The 16,949-nt window shown below is 35.3% G+C and overlaps 2 protein-coding genes across 2 annotated transcripts; both read left to right on the forward strand.

Annotated features, from left to right (window-relative positions):
- Positions 1-2,294: 2,294 nt before the first annotated feature.
- On the forward strand, positions 2,295-7,893 carry LOC104592459 (glucan endo-1,3-beta-glucosidase 14-like). The gene is made up of 3 exons (XM_010251843.3): positions 2,295-2,929; positions 3,664-4,703; positions 7,630-7,893. The coding sequence occupies exons 1-3, from the start codon at positions 2,863-2,865 to the stop codon at positions 7,717-7,719; spliced, it is 1,197 nt and encodes a 398-aa protein (XP_010250145.1). The 5' UTR covers positions 2,295-2,862; the 3' UTR covers positions 7,720-7,893.
- A 2,430-nt stretch (positions 7,894-10,323) lies between these two features.
- LOC104592460 (umecyanin-like) lies at positions 10,324-11,493 on the forward strand. Its single transcript, XM_010251844.3, has 2 exons — positions 10,324-10,852; positions 11,028-11,493. The coding sequence occupies exons 1-2, from the start codon at positions 10,663-10,665 to the stop codon at positions 11,384-11,386; spliced, it is 549 nt and encodes a 182-aa protein (XP_010250146.1). The 5' UTR covers positions 10,324-10,662; the 3' UTR covers positions 11,387-11,493.
- Positions 11,494-16,949: the final 5,456 nt, after the last annotated feature.

Consider the following 16,949-nt stretch of genomic DNA (forward strand, 5'->3'; position numbering starts at 1 on the left):
TTTTTTTGCTTAAACCAACTGAATGAAAAGTCAAATTGAAATGCATTAATCCACCCATTTTGGCATTCACAGCCTTAGGCTCAAGTAGAAGAGAGTGTACATATAAGGTTTGGAAATATCATCTACAAGGTTTTACATTAAACATATTTGTATTTACACTCTTCCAAAACTGAGCCTTATGTAATGACAATTTTAAGAAGACTGGGACTCAAAAAAGGTAAAAGGTTAAATTACTAAGACCTCTTAATCAATTCCTAAAATCTTCTCATGGATTTACCTATTAACTTATCCACCCTATACCTTGGAGTTAAGTTATTTACTCCACCCCCCTTTACTATGGGTGATCATTTCTAGCCTAGACTACCAAGCGCAAGAGTACCTGTGCAAGTAAACATTAACCATATATGGTATATGGTATTTTGATTTAACTTTTATGACTTGTATGAAATTCAAGAAAATATTTGTTTTATACAGTATATAGAAATATAGATCTATATATATATATACATATAGACATATTAGTTTTATATATACAGATGTATGCTTAATTTTATATTATATGATGTATCACATATAAATTATTATATTAAATATAATATAATATATTTAGAGACATATGCCTAAAATACATCCCATCCTAGCCCATGATCATCCCTACCTAATAGAACCAAATCGATCAAATTGATTATACTAGTTTTGATTTTGTGATTTTGACCCAATTTTATGAGAATACATATATATAATATATATATATATATATATATATTTTTTTTTTTCTACCACAAATTTTGAGTTATCAATAAACATTTGGTAACATTGTTGTTTCTTTGGGAAACATCAAATTGGTGTTTCTATGTAAGTGCCAATACCCAATCAAATGTCTATATTTTTTTAGTGGAAGTGGTTATTTAGTGTGATGTGACAAGACAATTTCTCAAAAAATTGTATTAATCAATCTAAAATGTTGCAAATAGAAATGACAATGATACCAAATACAACTTAAATAATTGGATTGGGACCAATTTTTGTTGTTCCAAACCAATCATTGAATTAGTAATATATATAAAGGTTTTCTAGCTTCTTGTAATTTTTATTATATTTTATGTCTAAAATGATAAATTTAATAAATACCAAACAGACATGATATCTGAAAACTTATAAGGTATCATAAACGTGATAAGATAACCAGTCTTGTAATATTTATTAAAATTCACAAGTAGGGTTTGATTGGTTAAAGTTTCTTTTGATATCATATCTTTCCATCAGCATAGATTTTATCTTATCAATAAACTGGCATAAGGACAATACTGGTAGATGGACCGATGATGAGAATGCGATTGCTTTCTATAACTAAGGAATACTTTATAAACTTCTTTACCTCTTCTCACCCATGACTGCCAGAACTCCATTGGAAAGAAGTACAAATACAAATATATAGAGCGCAAAACCTTATATTTTGTTATTGACAAGGTGAAAACTAAATTAAGGGATGGAATTTAGTTTATTGAGATTCTGTCATTGGCTTTAGTCTATCAAGTATTTGATGCAGGATGAATTAGCGAGCTCTTCCATCGCTGATGTAGCCTTCGCAGGGATTAGTTGGCAAAGATCTTTTCCCCCTTGGCTTCTTATTTTTCTTTGGCCCTGCCTCTCCAAAGTCCAAATCAACCACTTCTCAGAAGTGGCTCGATCACGGCATTACCCCCTCCCTAGTCCCTAACCGATTTCATTAGTGCAGACTACCCTTTCTCTTTCTTATGGTTAAAATTATATCCTTGTTTATTTTTCATAAACAAACCTTTTTTTCTGCCTTGGCATCAAGAATGAGAATAACAAATTGAAAATAGATATTGACATGGTAAAATTTTATTTAATGTTTATAAATGGAAATATTTTTACCAATTTTATAGTCATTTTCCTTTGAAAATCATTTTGTATTATATTTGTGAAGTAAAATTAATACTTACTTTAATACCAAAAAAATACTTTATTAAGGGCGGCACTTTGATAAAAGTATGACACACTTTTTTTTTTCTATAAAACACTGATTTCTGTCTTAACTCCGTTAAAGGCTGGGTGGAAATAGTAATTTATCCAAATTAAAAATGCTTTTAAACTTGTACCGTCTCCAAACAGACTAACAAAAAATAAATGTACCCTTTATTTATTTTAATTTTTTTTAGTTTTTATGACAGGACAGAACTCAGAAGCAAACCTAAAAGAGGAGAGAGAGAGAGAGAGGGGAAAATGAAAAAGAAAAAAACCCAATAAATAACACCGTAGTAATGATAGGAGGGCGAGGCCGCGAGGGCAGAACAGAACCAGAAAAACAACCGCCAAAGCGAATGAGGCCGGTTTACCGGTGGCGACGACGGCCGGGGTACGGCGATGCCGCTGCTTCTTAACTTTTCAGGCGGTGCACGAAAGGCATAAGTAACTATATATCTTCACCACGGAAAGAGAAAAACTAACTACAAAGACAAGCAAAGAAAGGGATAGGGAATTAAACAAAACGGAACGAAACAAAACAAAAACAAAAGTGGAAGGAAAGAGGAAGGAAAGAAGAAAGAAAAAGGCATACTTTGAGATGGAAGGCAGGAGAGAGAGTGAGTGAATGAGTGAAAAGGGAATCGATTCGAAGCCCCCAAGAACCTCTTAAGTCATCTCTGTAGGAGGGTTTGGGGGGGGAATCTGGTCTATGGCATGCCAACAGAAGAAGCATTGCATCGAAAGAACTGGAGTTGAGGTTGTCATCGTCGCCATCGACGTTGTTGCTATTCTTGGATTTGTATTAGTTTACGCAAATCGAGACCCTTATTACTACAAGTGGAATCCCCCTTCGCTTATTCCTCCTCCAAAGCAATGGGGATTTCGCCTTTCTTCCTCTTCTTGTCTCTTCTCTTCTCACTTGTCTTCGTCTCTCCCAACGGTATGTGCTTACTTTGTTTGACCTTATTTGACTTTGTGGATTTCTCCTGTGTCCTAGACGTCTGTAAATTTTGCTTCTTTTCTTACTCTTATTTGCCTTGGACTGCTCTTTGATGTTTTCAACTATGCAGTTTGGGCTTAGGCAGATTAAGTGCATCTTGTTGCTGGATCAATATTTTTATTTTCTAGACAACAGTTAAACCTGATTTGATCAGAGTGTATTTTTATTTATTTTTTTTTTCTAATTTGGGGAAATCTTTCCTGTTTCAGTTGAAGTAAATTTTCTTTTTCTTCTGGTTTCGGTCGTATTAGTAATAACACTCAAGAATTCTACATGTTCAACATCTCATCTCATTCTTGAAACCAGTTTTGTATCTATTATATGTGTTGTTGTAAATATTCATGCACATGAGTCTACACTACAGTCGTTTTGCTTTTATGGAAAGCCGAAAATAAGATGAAGAAATATATTGCTTAATTGCATAAGACTACTGGGGTTGGGTTTCTTGATTATATAGCCCTCTCTGTCTTTACTATAAATTTAGGTGGCTTATTGTGAATCCCCTGACCTTCCTGTTGTGTCTACATCCTCTTCTGGAAGCATAGACTGTTGTTTTGTTGTTTTATCAGATGATATGAAATTTAGAATTTGGATTATCTCCATTTCATGAAGAATTCTTGTGGTTCAAAATGATACAGTGGTTAATGGAATTACTCTCTCTTTCATTTATACAGAAGTTGTAACAGTGCACGCATTTACCGGAACCTATGGAATTAATTACGGAAGGATTGCAGATAATATCCCTCCTCCTGAAAGTGTTGTAACCATTCTCAAAGCAGCAAAGGTTAAAAATGTTAAGATTTATGATGCTGATCATAGTGTCCTCAAGGCCTTCAAAGGTTCAGGACTTGAAATAGTGGTTGGACTTGGCAATGAGTACTTGAAAGACATGAGTGTAAGTGAGGATCGTGCCATGGATTGGGTGAAAGAAAATGTGGAGCCATTTCTTCCTGGGACACAAATCCGTGGAATTGCAGTGGGGAATGAGGTATTGGGTGGGAGTGATCAGGATCTCTGGGAAGCTCTATTGGGTGCAGTGAAGAATGTTTACAGTGCTATTGACAGGCTTCATTTGACCAATGTGATTCAGATAATGACTCCACATTCACAGGCTGTGTTTGCTAATTCCTATCCTCCATCAGCATGTACATTTAAGGAGAATATCCTTCCATTCATGAAACCCCTCTTGGAGTTCTTCTCGCAGATTGGTTCTCCTTTCTACATCAATGTTTACCCATTTTTGGCCTACAAGAATGATCCTGAGCATATTGATCTTAACTATGCTCTCTTTCAGCCAAATTCTGGGATTTATGACCAGAAGACTCATCTTCACTATGATAACATGTTTGATGCTCAGATTGATGCTGCATATGCGGCTTTGGAGGTGGCTGGATATGGTAAGATGGAAGTCATTGTTTCAGAAACTGGCTGGGCTTCTCATGGGGACAGTGATGAAGCTGGGGCCACAATTAAGAATGCAAGGACTTACAATTATAATCTGCGTAAACGGCTTGCCAAAAAGAAGGGAACCCCATACAGACCAAAGATGGCGGTAAAGGCATATATCTTTGCCTTGTTTAATGAGAATTTGAAAACTGGGCCAACCTCTGAGAGGAACTTTGGACTGTTCAAAGCAGATGGGAGTATTGCATATGATATTGGGTTTACAGGGCTAATACCTTCTTCTGCAGCTCCTTCTCGTCTATTTGTTAAGGTATGGGATTCTTTAATACCTCTTTTGTTTGTCTTTCTATTTAAGTTTTGCAGATATTGATGGGTTAGATTTAATTGTGTGCCGATGGAGTCTTTCATCAACATGTTTCCTTCCCCGAAGTGATAGGAATTCTTTGAAAATAAATAGAAATAAAAGAAGGCATTGCTACTGCCTGTAGTGGTAGAATGGTTAGAAGCTGGATCAGCAGAATATTAATAAAAATCTTATTTCCTACCTTCTGAATTGAGTTTCTGGACTAATGTAACAGATGTAACAAGCACAAGTCAAATTCGTTTTGCAAGCATAGTTGTTGAGGGAGAAAGGTGAACTGTAGAGCTAGGTGACAATGGAGTGTCCAGTTGCTAGGCAATGATTTTTTTCTATAAAAAGTAACATAATTTCTACGTTAAATCACTATGCAAAGCTAGCAACCAACAATGATCTAGAATGTAAATTACCAATAGCCTTCAGTAAATTACAATGAAATACATATAAAAAATAAATATACAAGATGATAGCATTTTTACTTAATCTGATTTCAATACTAAACACAAGATTGCAACCAGATTAAAAATAAGAATGTGTGGCTACTCTTTCCTCATTCTTTCTGGGAAAATGGCAGGTTTCAGTCCAATTAGCCTTTCTATGTGGCAAAAGGGAAAAACAGTTAGATATATAGGGTATATGCGATTAGAGAAAAATTGCTGAAAAATTTTGAAGAAGTTGAGGGGGTCTAGTTATTGTGTTGCAAATGCAATACTACAAAAAAATGCAAGACCTGATCCCTATTTCCTTCAAATTCAAATATGGAGGGAGAGAGAGATGGGAGGGGGGTGCGGGGAGGAGGGAGTGCAATAGAGAAAGAAAGAGAGAGGAGGGAGCCTTTTCTTGACAACTATTTTTGCAAGTAGGTTATCTTTGATTGGTATTTAGGGCACTGTTAAACACCAATAGATGTTAGAACAAGTTTATTGGAATTCAAGGTTTTTTTTTCTATTCTTATGTCAATCTTTTCAGCTCAATGGCATTTGGTTGACAATTTATTGGGATGATTTGGTCGTAGATGTATTGGAATGTAAGTGAATTCCCTTTACCAAGTTTTGCAATCAGACTATCTTCGGGAATAGCTTAACATATTTTAAATGCCAAGATAATCAAATTCAATAAAAAAATAGAATTAAGGATGAAAAATTTACAGAATATTGCTTAATTGTATATGGTGGCTTAGGGAAAATACTAGCTATGGTGGTTTAGGGTGGTTGAATAAAGACAACAGTGGGTGATGGATTTATAGTAATGAGAGGAGGAAATTTAGGTGGCTGGTTCAAGAGATGGAAGTCAAGATCAGCTAACTCTTTTGCTGATGGGTTAGCTAAGCGAGAGGTCGAGAGGGAGTCAATGTTTTGGGCACGAGTGTAATTTTTTCTTTTTATGTTCTCAGTGGCTCAAGCTTCAGTTGGAAGATAAGAAAGTTTATCTTCCTCTTTGTAATTACTTTTTTTTGGAAAAGGTAAAGCTGGGATCAGACCCAGAAGGGCAGTCTGAAGACCACAGCAGTTACACTTTCCACCAGAAATCAGAACAATAAAAAGAAGACAAATTCAGACTTTTAAATTCCTCAGATACAGATATCCAAGAAGTCAGTTTATCTTCCTTTTTGTAATTACTTCTGTGATTAATTAATGAATTGTTGTTATTGATAAAAAAAAAAATATACTAGCTATAAGCAGGGATTAGAAGTTGCTTTTTCTGACAACAACTTTGTCCTAATTTCATGGAAATGGTTCCTTGGCATGAGACATGTACTCCTCAAACACCTGCTTGTATGATTAATGAATAGGATAAACTGGTCTGAATTCATAAAAGTTGTATATTCTAGCTCAACATCCAAAACTTGCACTAAGTTGGCTTTACGCAAAATTTGGATGGATTTGTAGTTCATATAATCTTTCGTCACCTACTTATTATCAGTTTTCCTCTTGGCAAACGATTCAAATGACTTTCCATTATGTCACTTCAAAAACCCCAACCTCAAACTGATCAAAGAGCATAGTTCATTTAACACAGATTTTATAACCATAGTACCAAAGAAGGTTGAGGATGGATGAACAGCCTGTATATAGGTTACTTAATCTGGATTACATGGGTGCTTTGTATGCACTATATTTTCTAATTTGATAAGAAGGAAAGAAGCACAATAAACCATAAAGGAGGTACACCAATTATCTACCATAAACATTAGGGGTGTCGAGCTTTCCTAATTATCAAAGTAATTTACTAATATTTCAGGCCAAATTGACGTCTTTCCCTACTTTTGAGCTGATGACCTCTAATTATCAAAGTAATTTACTAAAATTCCAGGCCAAATTGACGTCTTTCCCTACTTTTGAGCTGATGACCTTAGTGTCGGAGACCTTGCATTGTGTCTCCTTTCATGCTGGGTGTATGTTTCCTTCAACTGTTTATTAATAAAATCCTTTTTAGTTGACAACAAACAGCAAACTCAGCAAGTCCCAATCACCCTGCCTAATACTGCCCAACTATATAAACAGAATTTTAGAATAAGGTTTTCTACCCCACATATCAATTTGAGGCGACCTTGATCATGTGGTGTTATAAACAAAAATGATGCTATTGTATCCCTGCTCATTACTAAATGCTGAAACATGATCTGTTGCAGTAGTTTCAGGGTATCAACATTCATCATTTTGGAATATGAACTTTATAGAATGCCTAATTCAATTGGTTAGCTATGTCTGTTCAATACCATGACATAGGTTGGTAGTTTGGTGATATCATGACATACATTGCCTTGTAATTAGTGCCCACTTATGGCAAGTTGCATTGCATGAATTGCTCTTTTTTGATCATTTGTGTTTTTTGGTGCCCTTTGGTATAAATCTTTTTCTGATATTCAACATTACAGGACATTCAAACTCGAGGTTGGTTTGGGCCTTTTTCAATGGTTTTGATGACCTGTTGTGCTTCACTGCTGCTTCTGGTTTTTACATCATGATTAAATAAAAATCAGAGGTTTGGCTCTATCATTCTTTCCTCCCATTTCTTCTTGTTCAATGCCAAACTAGCGTGAGGAGGCAGTCAAAAGTTCCCAATTGAATACAATACTTGTAAACGTTTTCACGTATCATCCATTAATCAATGGTAATTACTGATTTTTTTTTTTTTTAAATCCTAACAATATATATTTTGCTTTCTCACAAACAAAGGCAGTCGACATTCCATCACATCACGATTTACATCTTTTAAGGTCTCTTTTAGTTCAATTGACACAGGGGTGATGGAATAGACCCCAGTCTGCTGTTGAGAAGACATGCATTCCCTTGTCAGTGCCATCGCCACAGATTAGAACAAAATTTTCCCCAAGGCTCAGTTTGGAAGGAGTACAAATGCAAATTTATAGAGTGCAAAACTTTGTATTTTATATTATTTTGTATGTATTTGCACTATAGTATTTGTACTCCTTCCAAACTGAGCCTAATATTCTAATCGACTTTATATATTACAATGTTTTTCTCAAGATGAAAAGGATATTTGATTCGCAGTTCAACGACGGTGGTTTTTGAACCCCGCTATAGATGTACCACTTCCCAGTTCCCACTGGAATAGTATCTATTCCCGACCTTGTTGCCAATATAGTTATCCGGTGGAACTACATGTGAGACAAGGAATGAGAAGGTTTGTGTTGTGTATTTTGAATCTTTTGATAACAGAAGATGCTAATTTGTTGAAAGAACAGTGAGAATTGCAGAGCACTAACTCTGCTACTTAAAGGAAGTATGCTCAAGCTTAACTACGCAAAAAAGATGATTGAAAACTAATAATGAAAAAGAAAAGTTCTCATCTGGTGAAGGATGATGATGTTTAATGCAGCTCAAACTTTTTTCAATCCCACCCCAAGCAAGATTATATACAAGAGAGTTATCATATATTAAGGGTTCAACCTGAATGAGATGTTCGTCTTGAATGCCAAATTTCCTGCCTCTGTTACAAAATCTAGGGGCCTCTAAGGCCGCCGTCATTCATTCATTATTGGACAGAGAACGGACGGAAGGGTGATACCGTGATACCAACATTGATATTGAGCCTGCAACTGCAATCTGCAATCAGCCAATCACATCGGCTGTTAATTTTTGCTTTATTCACTAAACAACACAAGATGCAAGTATGGGCACGTAGCGGCACATCGGCTGTACAAGAGGTATTCCTGGTCGTTCTCGTGCTCTCAAAGTTTTTGCATTTAGGAGATTCATCTAGGCTCATGAGGATCGCCAGTTCTTTCGCCCTCCTGGCTCTAGGGGTGGATTTGAGTTGAGTTGAGCCGAGCTGAGTCAAATAGTTAGCTATTCGAGCTTGGCTCGCCAAGATAGTACGAAGCTCAAGCTCGAACCTTGAACTCGAGTTTGGCTTGAGTCAAAAGTTCGTAAATTCGAGTTCGGTTTAACTTGAGAAAAATATTTTATAAAAATAATATATATATATAATATTTAAAAATTAAGAATTATAATAATTAGTTATTATTATATATAAAAATAAAATATTATATATATATAATAATAATAATAATAATAATAATAATTTATTATTATTATTATTATTATTATTATTATTATTATTATTATATGTATGTATGTAGCTATTCGAGCTCGGCTCGCAAGCCTTACGAGCTGAGTTTTATTAGGCTTGAGCTCGGTTTGATTAATAAACAAGTCTGTAAATTGAACTCAAGCGCAGCTCGTAGCCACCCACCTCTGTCTGGCTCTGCATAAATATTTGTATTTGTACGCTTACTAAATTGAGATCGGTAAGGCCATTCAGTTCCAACTAGACTTATTCATAAGCCAAGCTTTGGGCCCAACTTTACACTATCTTGGGCTTGGACTTCAAACCGTGCCGTGCCCATTAGAATTTTGACAAAAATTAAGTTAGACCCTGACCCATGAAAAAGTCTAGTTCCAATAGCCTTGCATTGAGAATATCTCTTTATATCGCTATCTCTATATACTTTATTATTCCCATTCTCAATGAAAGGCCATAAAGAACGGGACCTTGCACTGACTGAAGCCATGATTTCTTCCAATTGCGGCCCACCTTAGCAAACATCCAAGGGACCAAGGCCATGATTTCTTCAATGTGGATCCTGCCTCTACTTCCAAAAGCCAAAAGCCACAGCGTAGAGGCGAGAGGCTGAGAGCCCACCGAAGCTGACATTGGAGTATTATTATTATTATTATTATTATAGTTATCATTGTAGCTCAGCTCTCACATTATTATTATTATAGTTATCATTGTGGAGGCGAGAGGCTGAGAGCCCACCGAAATTGACCTAGTATGTGCATCTCAGCTCTCACATCTATTCGGAGGATTTCGTTTTTCTCGCCCAGACTAGAAACCTTCAAATTTCAAATTAATAATTAAAAGGACGGGACGGTGATGCAGTCAGCCTCACATCGTGGACAAAGTAATACACGGACACGTTGGTTTTCCCGCGGCATCAAACATGCGCTGAGCTCACACCAATTCTGAATCCGCGTGTCATTCATTCAACGATGCCGGTTACAACAAGGTTTGAAAGAGCTTAATTAGTTTGGTGGTTGTCTCTCCACCCATCTGCCTTGTATCATAACTTATCATCTCATACTTTTTGCTTGTTGAAATTGAATGTAAGTTTCCATATACTAGTTATTGTTTGAGAATATCAACTTATTATTCAATGACCTCATCTAATAACATAAGTTTTTAGGTTGAATGATTCTTTGAGAGTTATTAAAAAATATATAAGAAAAGAAGAGCAGAGGATCTTAGGCAAGGCTATATATATTATTGGCCACATCATGGAATAGAATTGTGAAGACAGAGATCAGAGCGAGAAAGACAGATAGAGCAGGGGTGACCTGACCTACTGATCGAACACAAATTAAGGAACATATAGACTAGAGAGATGGCTGCTCGCACGGATTTGCTTGGTTGCTTGCTTGTTGCCATTGTAGCCGTGTTGCTACACCCTTCCGCAGCACAATCGACGACCCATGTAGTGGGAGACAGCTTGGGTTGGAGGATTCCTCCTGGCGGCCCAATCGCCTACTCCACCTGGGCTTCCAGCAACACCTTCATGGTCGGTGACATTCTCGGTAAGATTCTTATCCCTCTCCGGCTCTCTGCTAATGGGTCTTTGCCTGCAGAATAATTAGCTTAGCTAGATGAATAGAGAATAGTTGGTCAATTAGATGTTTTGGTTTTCAGTGAATCATGCTCTAATTAATTAATGTTGGCATCTCTTTTACGTACGATGTTTCTATGTTTCAGTGTTCAACTTCACCACCGGACAGCACGATGTGGCCGAAGTGACCAAGACAGATTTCGATAACTGCGATGGGAGCAGCACCATTGGTTCCGTGCAAACGACCGGCCCGGCAAGGATCACACTCAACTCTCAAGGCCAGCACTACTATATCTGCACCTTCAACGGTCATTGCGCAGTTGGTCAAAAGCTAGCCATCAACGTCTTACCTTCCGGCAGCAGCACCACACCTTCATCGTCAGGAAGCCCAACCTCATCCCCAGCTCCCACGGCAGGAGGATCCGCCCCTAACTCTGCCCCTGCTGTTGCTGTTGCCGGCATCTCTGCCACTTTGTTGTCCTTCACTGTTGCCTTCTTGTTTTAGATATATACACTAATAACTATTGTAGTTGTAGGCTGTTTTTTATTTTTATTTGTTAGATTGTATTCTCTTCATACATATATACATACTACTACTTCATTTATGTGATACGTGATTGACTGTTGCATTGTATGTATACAATTGACAGATTACGTTTTGTATTGGAAATAATAAGGTTGTTTGATTTTCAGCCACTACTATTATATAATATACAATGCTCTGATCATATTGATAATTGGGTGGATTTTCTTATCCTTTATTTGATGGTATATTTACTTTGTAACTCGCATCGATCAGCTAGCTAGCTCTACCTTAGACACTGTATTCTTTTATAACTGTGATTAAGTCAATTGACCGGATTTGGTCCAATCTGACCCGATCCAATACGAGTCCATTACAAATAGATCAGGTACAATTCAATCTAATGAATATTCTGTGCCATTTTCAATGAATTCAATTCAATGTCTAAGCCGTTTAATTTGTTCAAAATGTTTTTAATTTAGATTGGTTCCAACCTAAACTTGGTTCATTGACACCTGTAATTCTTATCTTTTATAAATGAACCCGATATTGATTCAATATGGTGCAATCTAATATAAATCCATTATGGATGGATCAGGTCCAATCTAGTTAATCCACCAAACACTTTAGGCCATTAAATCTGAACTGGTCCAATTCAATCTAGTTAATCCACCAAATACTTTAGACCATTATTGCTCCATCTAATTCATCTAAATTGATTTTGATTTGAATGAGTGAATCTCTGGATTGGGCAAATGAACTACACTACACCTAATGATGCATAGGAGCTCTATATCGTTTGTAGAAGGACGTATGCTATATTGCCAGGTATAAGATTGTTTAGTCATCTACATGCTTTCTCTAAGCCAATCTGGCAAGAAGCGTATTCAAATTTAGCGATGATGAGATGGATGAAAATGATGTTACACACATCTATATTGCCAGGTCTCGTTTATTAGTCATTGGATGCAAAGTTGAAAAGCGTTACAAAATTTGTTGTTTTGTCACAACAACATTACTGAAACTGAAAATCAAAGTATGGCTGTATGAATCAACGTGTCATATGGAAAGAGAAGTTTTGGCAATGAATTGAAAGATATTAAACCTGAACACACTCTGCAATTCAAAGTGATAGGTTGGGTTACTTAGCCAACAGACATTAGGATGAAATTAGGGTTTATATATAACGTGAGTGGGCTCGGGTTTGGAGTTGTTAAAATTTAAATGGGCCTCCTTGATGATGCGGGAAAGAGTTTTTATAAAACCAGATACCGTTGGGTACCCAATTTACAACTCTAGAAGAAATGTTTAAGCACTTGGTCGCTACTCGCTAATAACATGTTCTCAGTTCTTATAAAACCAAAGTAGATTTGATGAAGATCGATCCTTAATCTCTCATTTTTAATCTCGTGAGTGCAGCAATACACACATGAACCCCACTGCCCTATTTTAATGTCATCTCCCCAAATAAGCCTCATGAGGTGTGTTTGTATAGTTGTATGGGGTCCATTCAGCGTGTTTATTGTAACATATTAGAGAATGATCATACTCTAGTAATCATGGAGCTAGTATTTTGATCAATTTTGTTTGATACCCATTATTTATATTGTAAAGTAGAAGAGCCCTGTGATACATGATCTGGTGTTAGAAAGATGCTTATGTTAAATTCAGTTTTTTTTAACTGAACTAGTTGTGGATGAATCTAAATAGTCCCATATTCAGTATCTTTTTATTTTAAATATTAAAAAAATGGAAAATCTATGATGCGGGAAAGATATGCTATCGAAAAAGTTTTGATCAATCAAAACCCATCCATAAATTTTGATAAATAACACTTGATTGACTACCACACTTTAGGATTCTAATTGATTGTCAGACATTTTTCAGATATCATATCTTTTCCATATCATAGTCGAACCCAAAAAACTACAAGATTCTTAGTTCCTTCCTCTCTCCATGCTTTTTCATATTCTCTCCTAGATCAGCAAACAAAGCGGCCCATTGTTTATTTTTTTAGCACATCAAGCCCTCTCTGTATCTTCTGTTTTTTACTTGGGACTCGACTCTTACCTTTTTGGAGGCATGCATTGCTTGTGACTTATCCATGAGTTTTTAATGAAGTTCACCTCTTATTAGGCTTCCAAAAAAAACTACAAATTTCTAAAAGGGATTTGGAAGCAATATGAGAGTCTGACGTCGATAACTATATTTAGGTTAGTTTTCTATTTGATATCTTTAATATATAAACATGTTATTTAATTTAAGAGATTTAATCAAATTTTATTTGTAAACAATAACCCATTGCATGCATGGATCCAGCATCATTTGGAATAAGTTTGAAAGATAACACCACTGGTTTGACGGCTTTGTTGCAATGTAATCATCCCTTGCTGCCCCACCCCAAATAATGGAGGTTTCTTTCATGTTTGCATCAAAGTCCCATGCATATAACGTGGATACAAAATGTGGTGTGGCCATATTAAATTAAATCACCTATGGTGTGCTCAAATCGATTTTGTGTCAAAGGTAAAATCATTTTATGATGTTTGGCATGGAATCATAATATCGTAATGGAAAGTAGAATCATTGAAAAAAATAAAATAGAAATTATTATTTTTAATAATTACTATTTATTATCATAATTAATAATTATTATATCGTCCTATGTACTATACAATAAATTAATCATTCAATTTATGGCAGACCATCGGTTCTGTCTTCCCTGCCTAACATTAAAAACCTTTTTTTATTAGAATTTACACCAAGAGAGAATATTATAGTGAGGCGTAGGATCATAAATATCTTGCTTATAATGATCAATATGCAAGATCATTTGTGCTCTCTAACTCTAACATAGAACTCAAAAGACTTCCTTTTATTTCAATCTTAACCAACCTTGCACAATTTATACGGGAAGACTTCAATAAGAAATTGTCAATGAAGTAATAATTTGGGTGAAATTTTTCCTGATTTGATTGTCACATATTAGCAAGGTTCAAAGTATTGGTAGGGCATATCAGCCTGTATCGGTATTTTTTTATGCTTTATTTTTTTTTTCAAAACCAATTCAAAAGAATCGGTTTGAGTCTCGGATACCCTCTGAACCATGGTCTGACCTGATACAACCCCTATAGGGACATATTGAAAAGCCATCGGCACGATACGTATCAGCCTGTAAATTTGTTTTATAAGCACTCAAGACCAATTTTGTCATTTAACTTTTTTTTCTTATGTTGATAATATACCCATGTCCCCCATAGGAGCTGTTGTGTAGAGCAACACCATAACCATAACACCCCTTGCCCCTAAACTTGGTGGCAATAGGATTAATTGAAACCTATGTTTTGGCTACAACAAGCTCAGGATTATACAAATTGACATTGTGCCACCATCATTTGGTCAACACTTGGAGCTTATAAAATTTAGTAAAAAAAAAGAAAAAAAAATAACTATGCTTGGACAATCTTGTAATAATATATATATATATATATATATATTTGAAATTTAATTATATATATATATGAAATTTAATTGGATGAGAGAAGATGTTATAAATATTGACTATCTAGGGGAGAGAACAATCTTACTATTAGCAAGAGTAATAGTGGATATTAGAGGCATTTAACACCAGTAAGGGTTTCTTAATTTGACTTCTTATATTTTTATGATTCGACATGTAAATAATGTTAAAAAGTTAACAAATTAAATTAAATTTTTTTGTTATGTTTGCTTCTGACCAACCTGTCATGCATAAAAAATTAACAAATTATATTTTTTTAATTCATCAAAAGAAAATGATGTAAAAGATTCTCATCTTCAAAGCAGATTGAATGTTAGCCACTGAACCAGTAGTCAAACCCAATGTGAATATCATTCAAAGTCCAAAACTTAGGTCAACTCTAATGGATCAAGAAGGATCATTTTATAACTATAATTTATAACTTGAAAATTCAACATTTCAAAACAAGAGGATAGGACAAACCCAACAGGTAGAAATATCAAATTTCATTTCCTAATCTGGATTAAAAAGTTAGCTCATGTCCTTTAATAATAAATTAAATTCCATTTTCTTTCTTAATCTACTTGTTCATCCTGAATTTAAGGCCTAACAAGTTGTAAAAATACTTAACAACATTACTGTGGATGAGGTTTTAAATATAAGTTTCACTATTGATCATTATATTATTGGTGAGAAACTAAGGCTCAGTTTGAAAAGAGTATAAATGCAAATTTATAGAATGCAAAACCTTATATTTTGTATTATTTTATAAGCATTTGTATTATATATATTTGTATTTGTATATTTTCCAAACTGAGCCTAAGGCTGTTTTTGATTGCGGTGCAAATACAATTTTGCACACTGTAATGATGTCTTGTCTGATTCAAGTGAATACAAAATGGAACCGGATTTCGATTTTCTTTTGTTCTCTTTTTGTTTGGCATTTAACAATACAGAGTATAATGCAGTTTTGTGAGCGTTTGATTTATAACATGAAAACAATTGGAAGGGTGACTGCATTGCTGGAAATATGCAGTTCCAGTTTTAGTTCTAGCCAGTGTGTCTTGGCTATGTTCAGATTTAGACAAATGGGTTTATCGGAAAGATCCAAAAAGAGAGTTTCAGTTCTCAAACCGGTTAGCATTTGATTTTTACCGAGAAGCAGAGTTCACAAGTAAATAACATTCATCAAATTTGGTGATTTCAACATTAACACCCAAACCAAAATCCAACCAACTCACAAGTTACGACTTCAACAACGGAAGAGCCTTCATGAGTTTCAGCAGTCTTCTGTGACGGATTGAAATTGATCAAGGACTCCGGTTGCAATCTAAATGAATCATTACGATTGGTGTTGATTGTTGAATGAAATTCTCGGAAACCCTCTCAGTCCTGCCAACTATAGCCACTGGATTTCATTCTCCTTTCTCTTGCCTTTTCTCTCTCCAAAAGTATAATTCAATTGTTGAAGAAGAGAGTTCAATCATTCACTTGTTGGTGCTTCTAATATTTATGATCTTGATTTCTTCCAAAAAAATATCAGACGAATCGACTATGAAATCCCATACCTTCTAGATGTAGAAGCCACCAGTGTAGCAAGAAGTCATCGGTATCTTGGATCATTGGTTAAATTTGCAGGTTCAGAGGTCATCAATGGAAAACAATTGAGATTGGATTTTACCACTGTAGTTGCTTTTTTGGTGGAGTTCTTCGAGGTGGTCTTCAAAGTGTATTGTTAAAGTGAGCAGAATAAGGGTAGTTTAGCCATCTTATCTTTGTTAAGTTGTATGTTTATGTGGCAGTTTTATTAGAGACACTCTGCCCCACACTTAAGTAAGGGCAGTTTAGTCTTTGTAGAAATTATTAGACTAATTACTATTAAGGGATCGACTGATAAGGTTTACCAATCAGATTTGACTGTCCCTTCTTTTTTTCTTCTTCTTCTCTTCTTCTTCTTCCTCTTGCTGGTTCGGATTACTGTAACAGCAGTCAAAACATGTACGAACGACATGACTTATTTACATTAATAAAAAAAATATAAAAATG

The sequence above is a fragment of the Nelumbo nucifera genome, chromosome 8 (assembly GCF_055504915.1).
Source record: "Nelumbo nucifera cultivar China Antique chromosome 8, China Antique-T2T, whole genome shotgun sequence".
Classification (NCBI taxonomy): domain Eukaryota; kingdom Viridiplantae; phylum Streptophyta; class Magnoliopsida; order Proteales; family Nelumbonaceae; genus Nelumbo; species Nelumbo nucifera.

Coding starts and splice junctions, on each gene's coding strand:
- LOC104592459 (XM_010251843.3), top strand. CDS start 2,863: ATGGGGATTTCGCCTTTCTTCCTCTTCTTGTCTCTTCTCTTCTCACTT. Junction 2,930..3,663: donor TGTCTTCGTCTCTCCCAACG/GTATGTGCTTAC, acceptor TCATTTATACAG/AAGTTGTAACAGTGCACGCA. Junction 4,704..7,629: donor CTTCTCGTCTATTTGTTAAG/GTATGGGATTCT, acceptor TCAACATTACAG/GACATTCAAACTCGAGGTTG.
- LOC104592460 (XM_010251844.3), top strand. CDS start 10,663: ATGGCTGCTCGCACGGATTTGCTTGGTTGCTTGCTTGTTGCCATTGTA. Junction 10,853..11,027: donor CATGGTCGGTGACATTCTCG/GTAAGATTCTTA, acceptor TCTATGTTTCAG/TGTTCAACTTCACCACCGGA.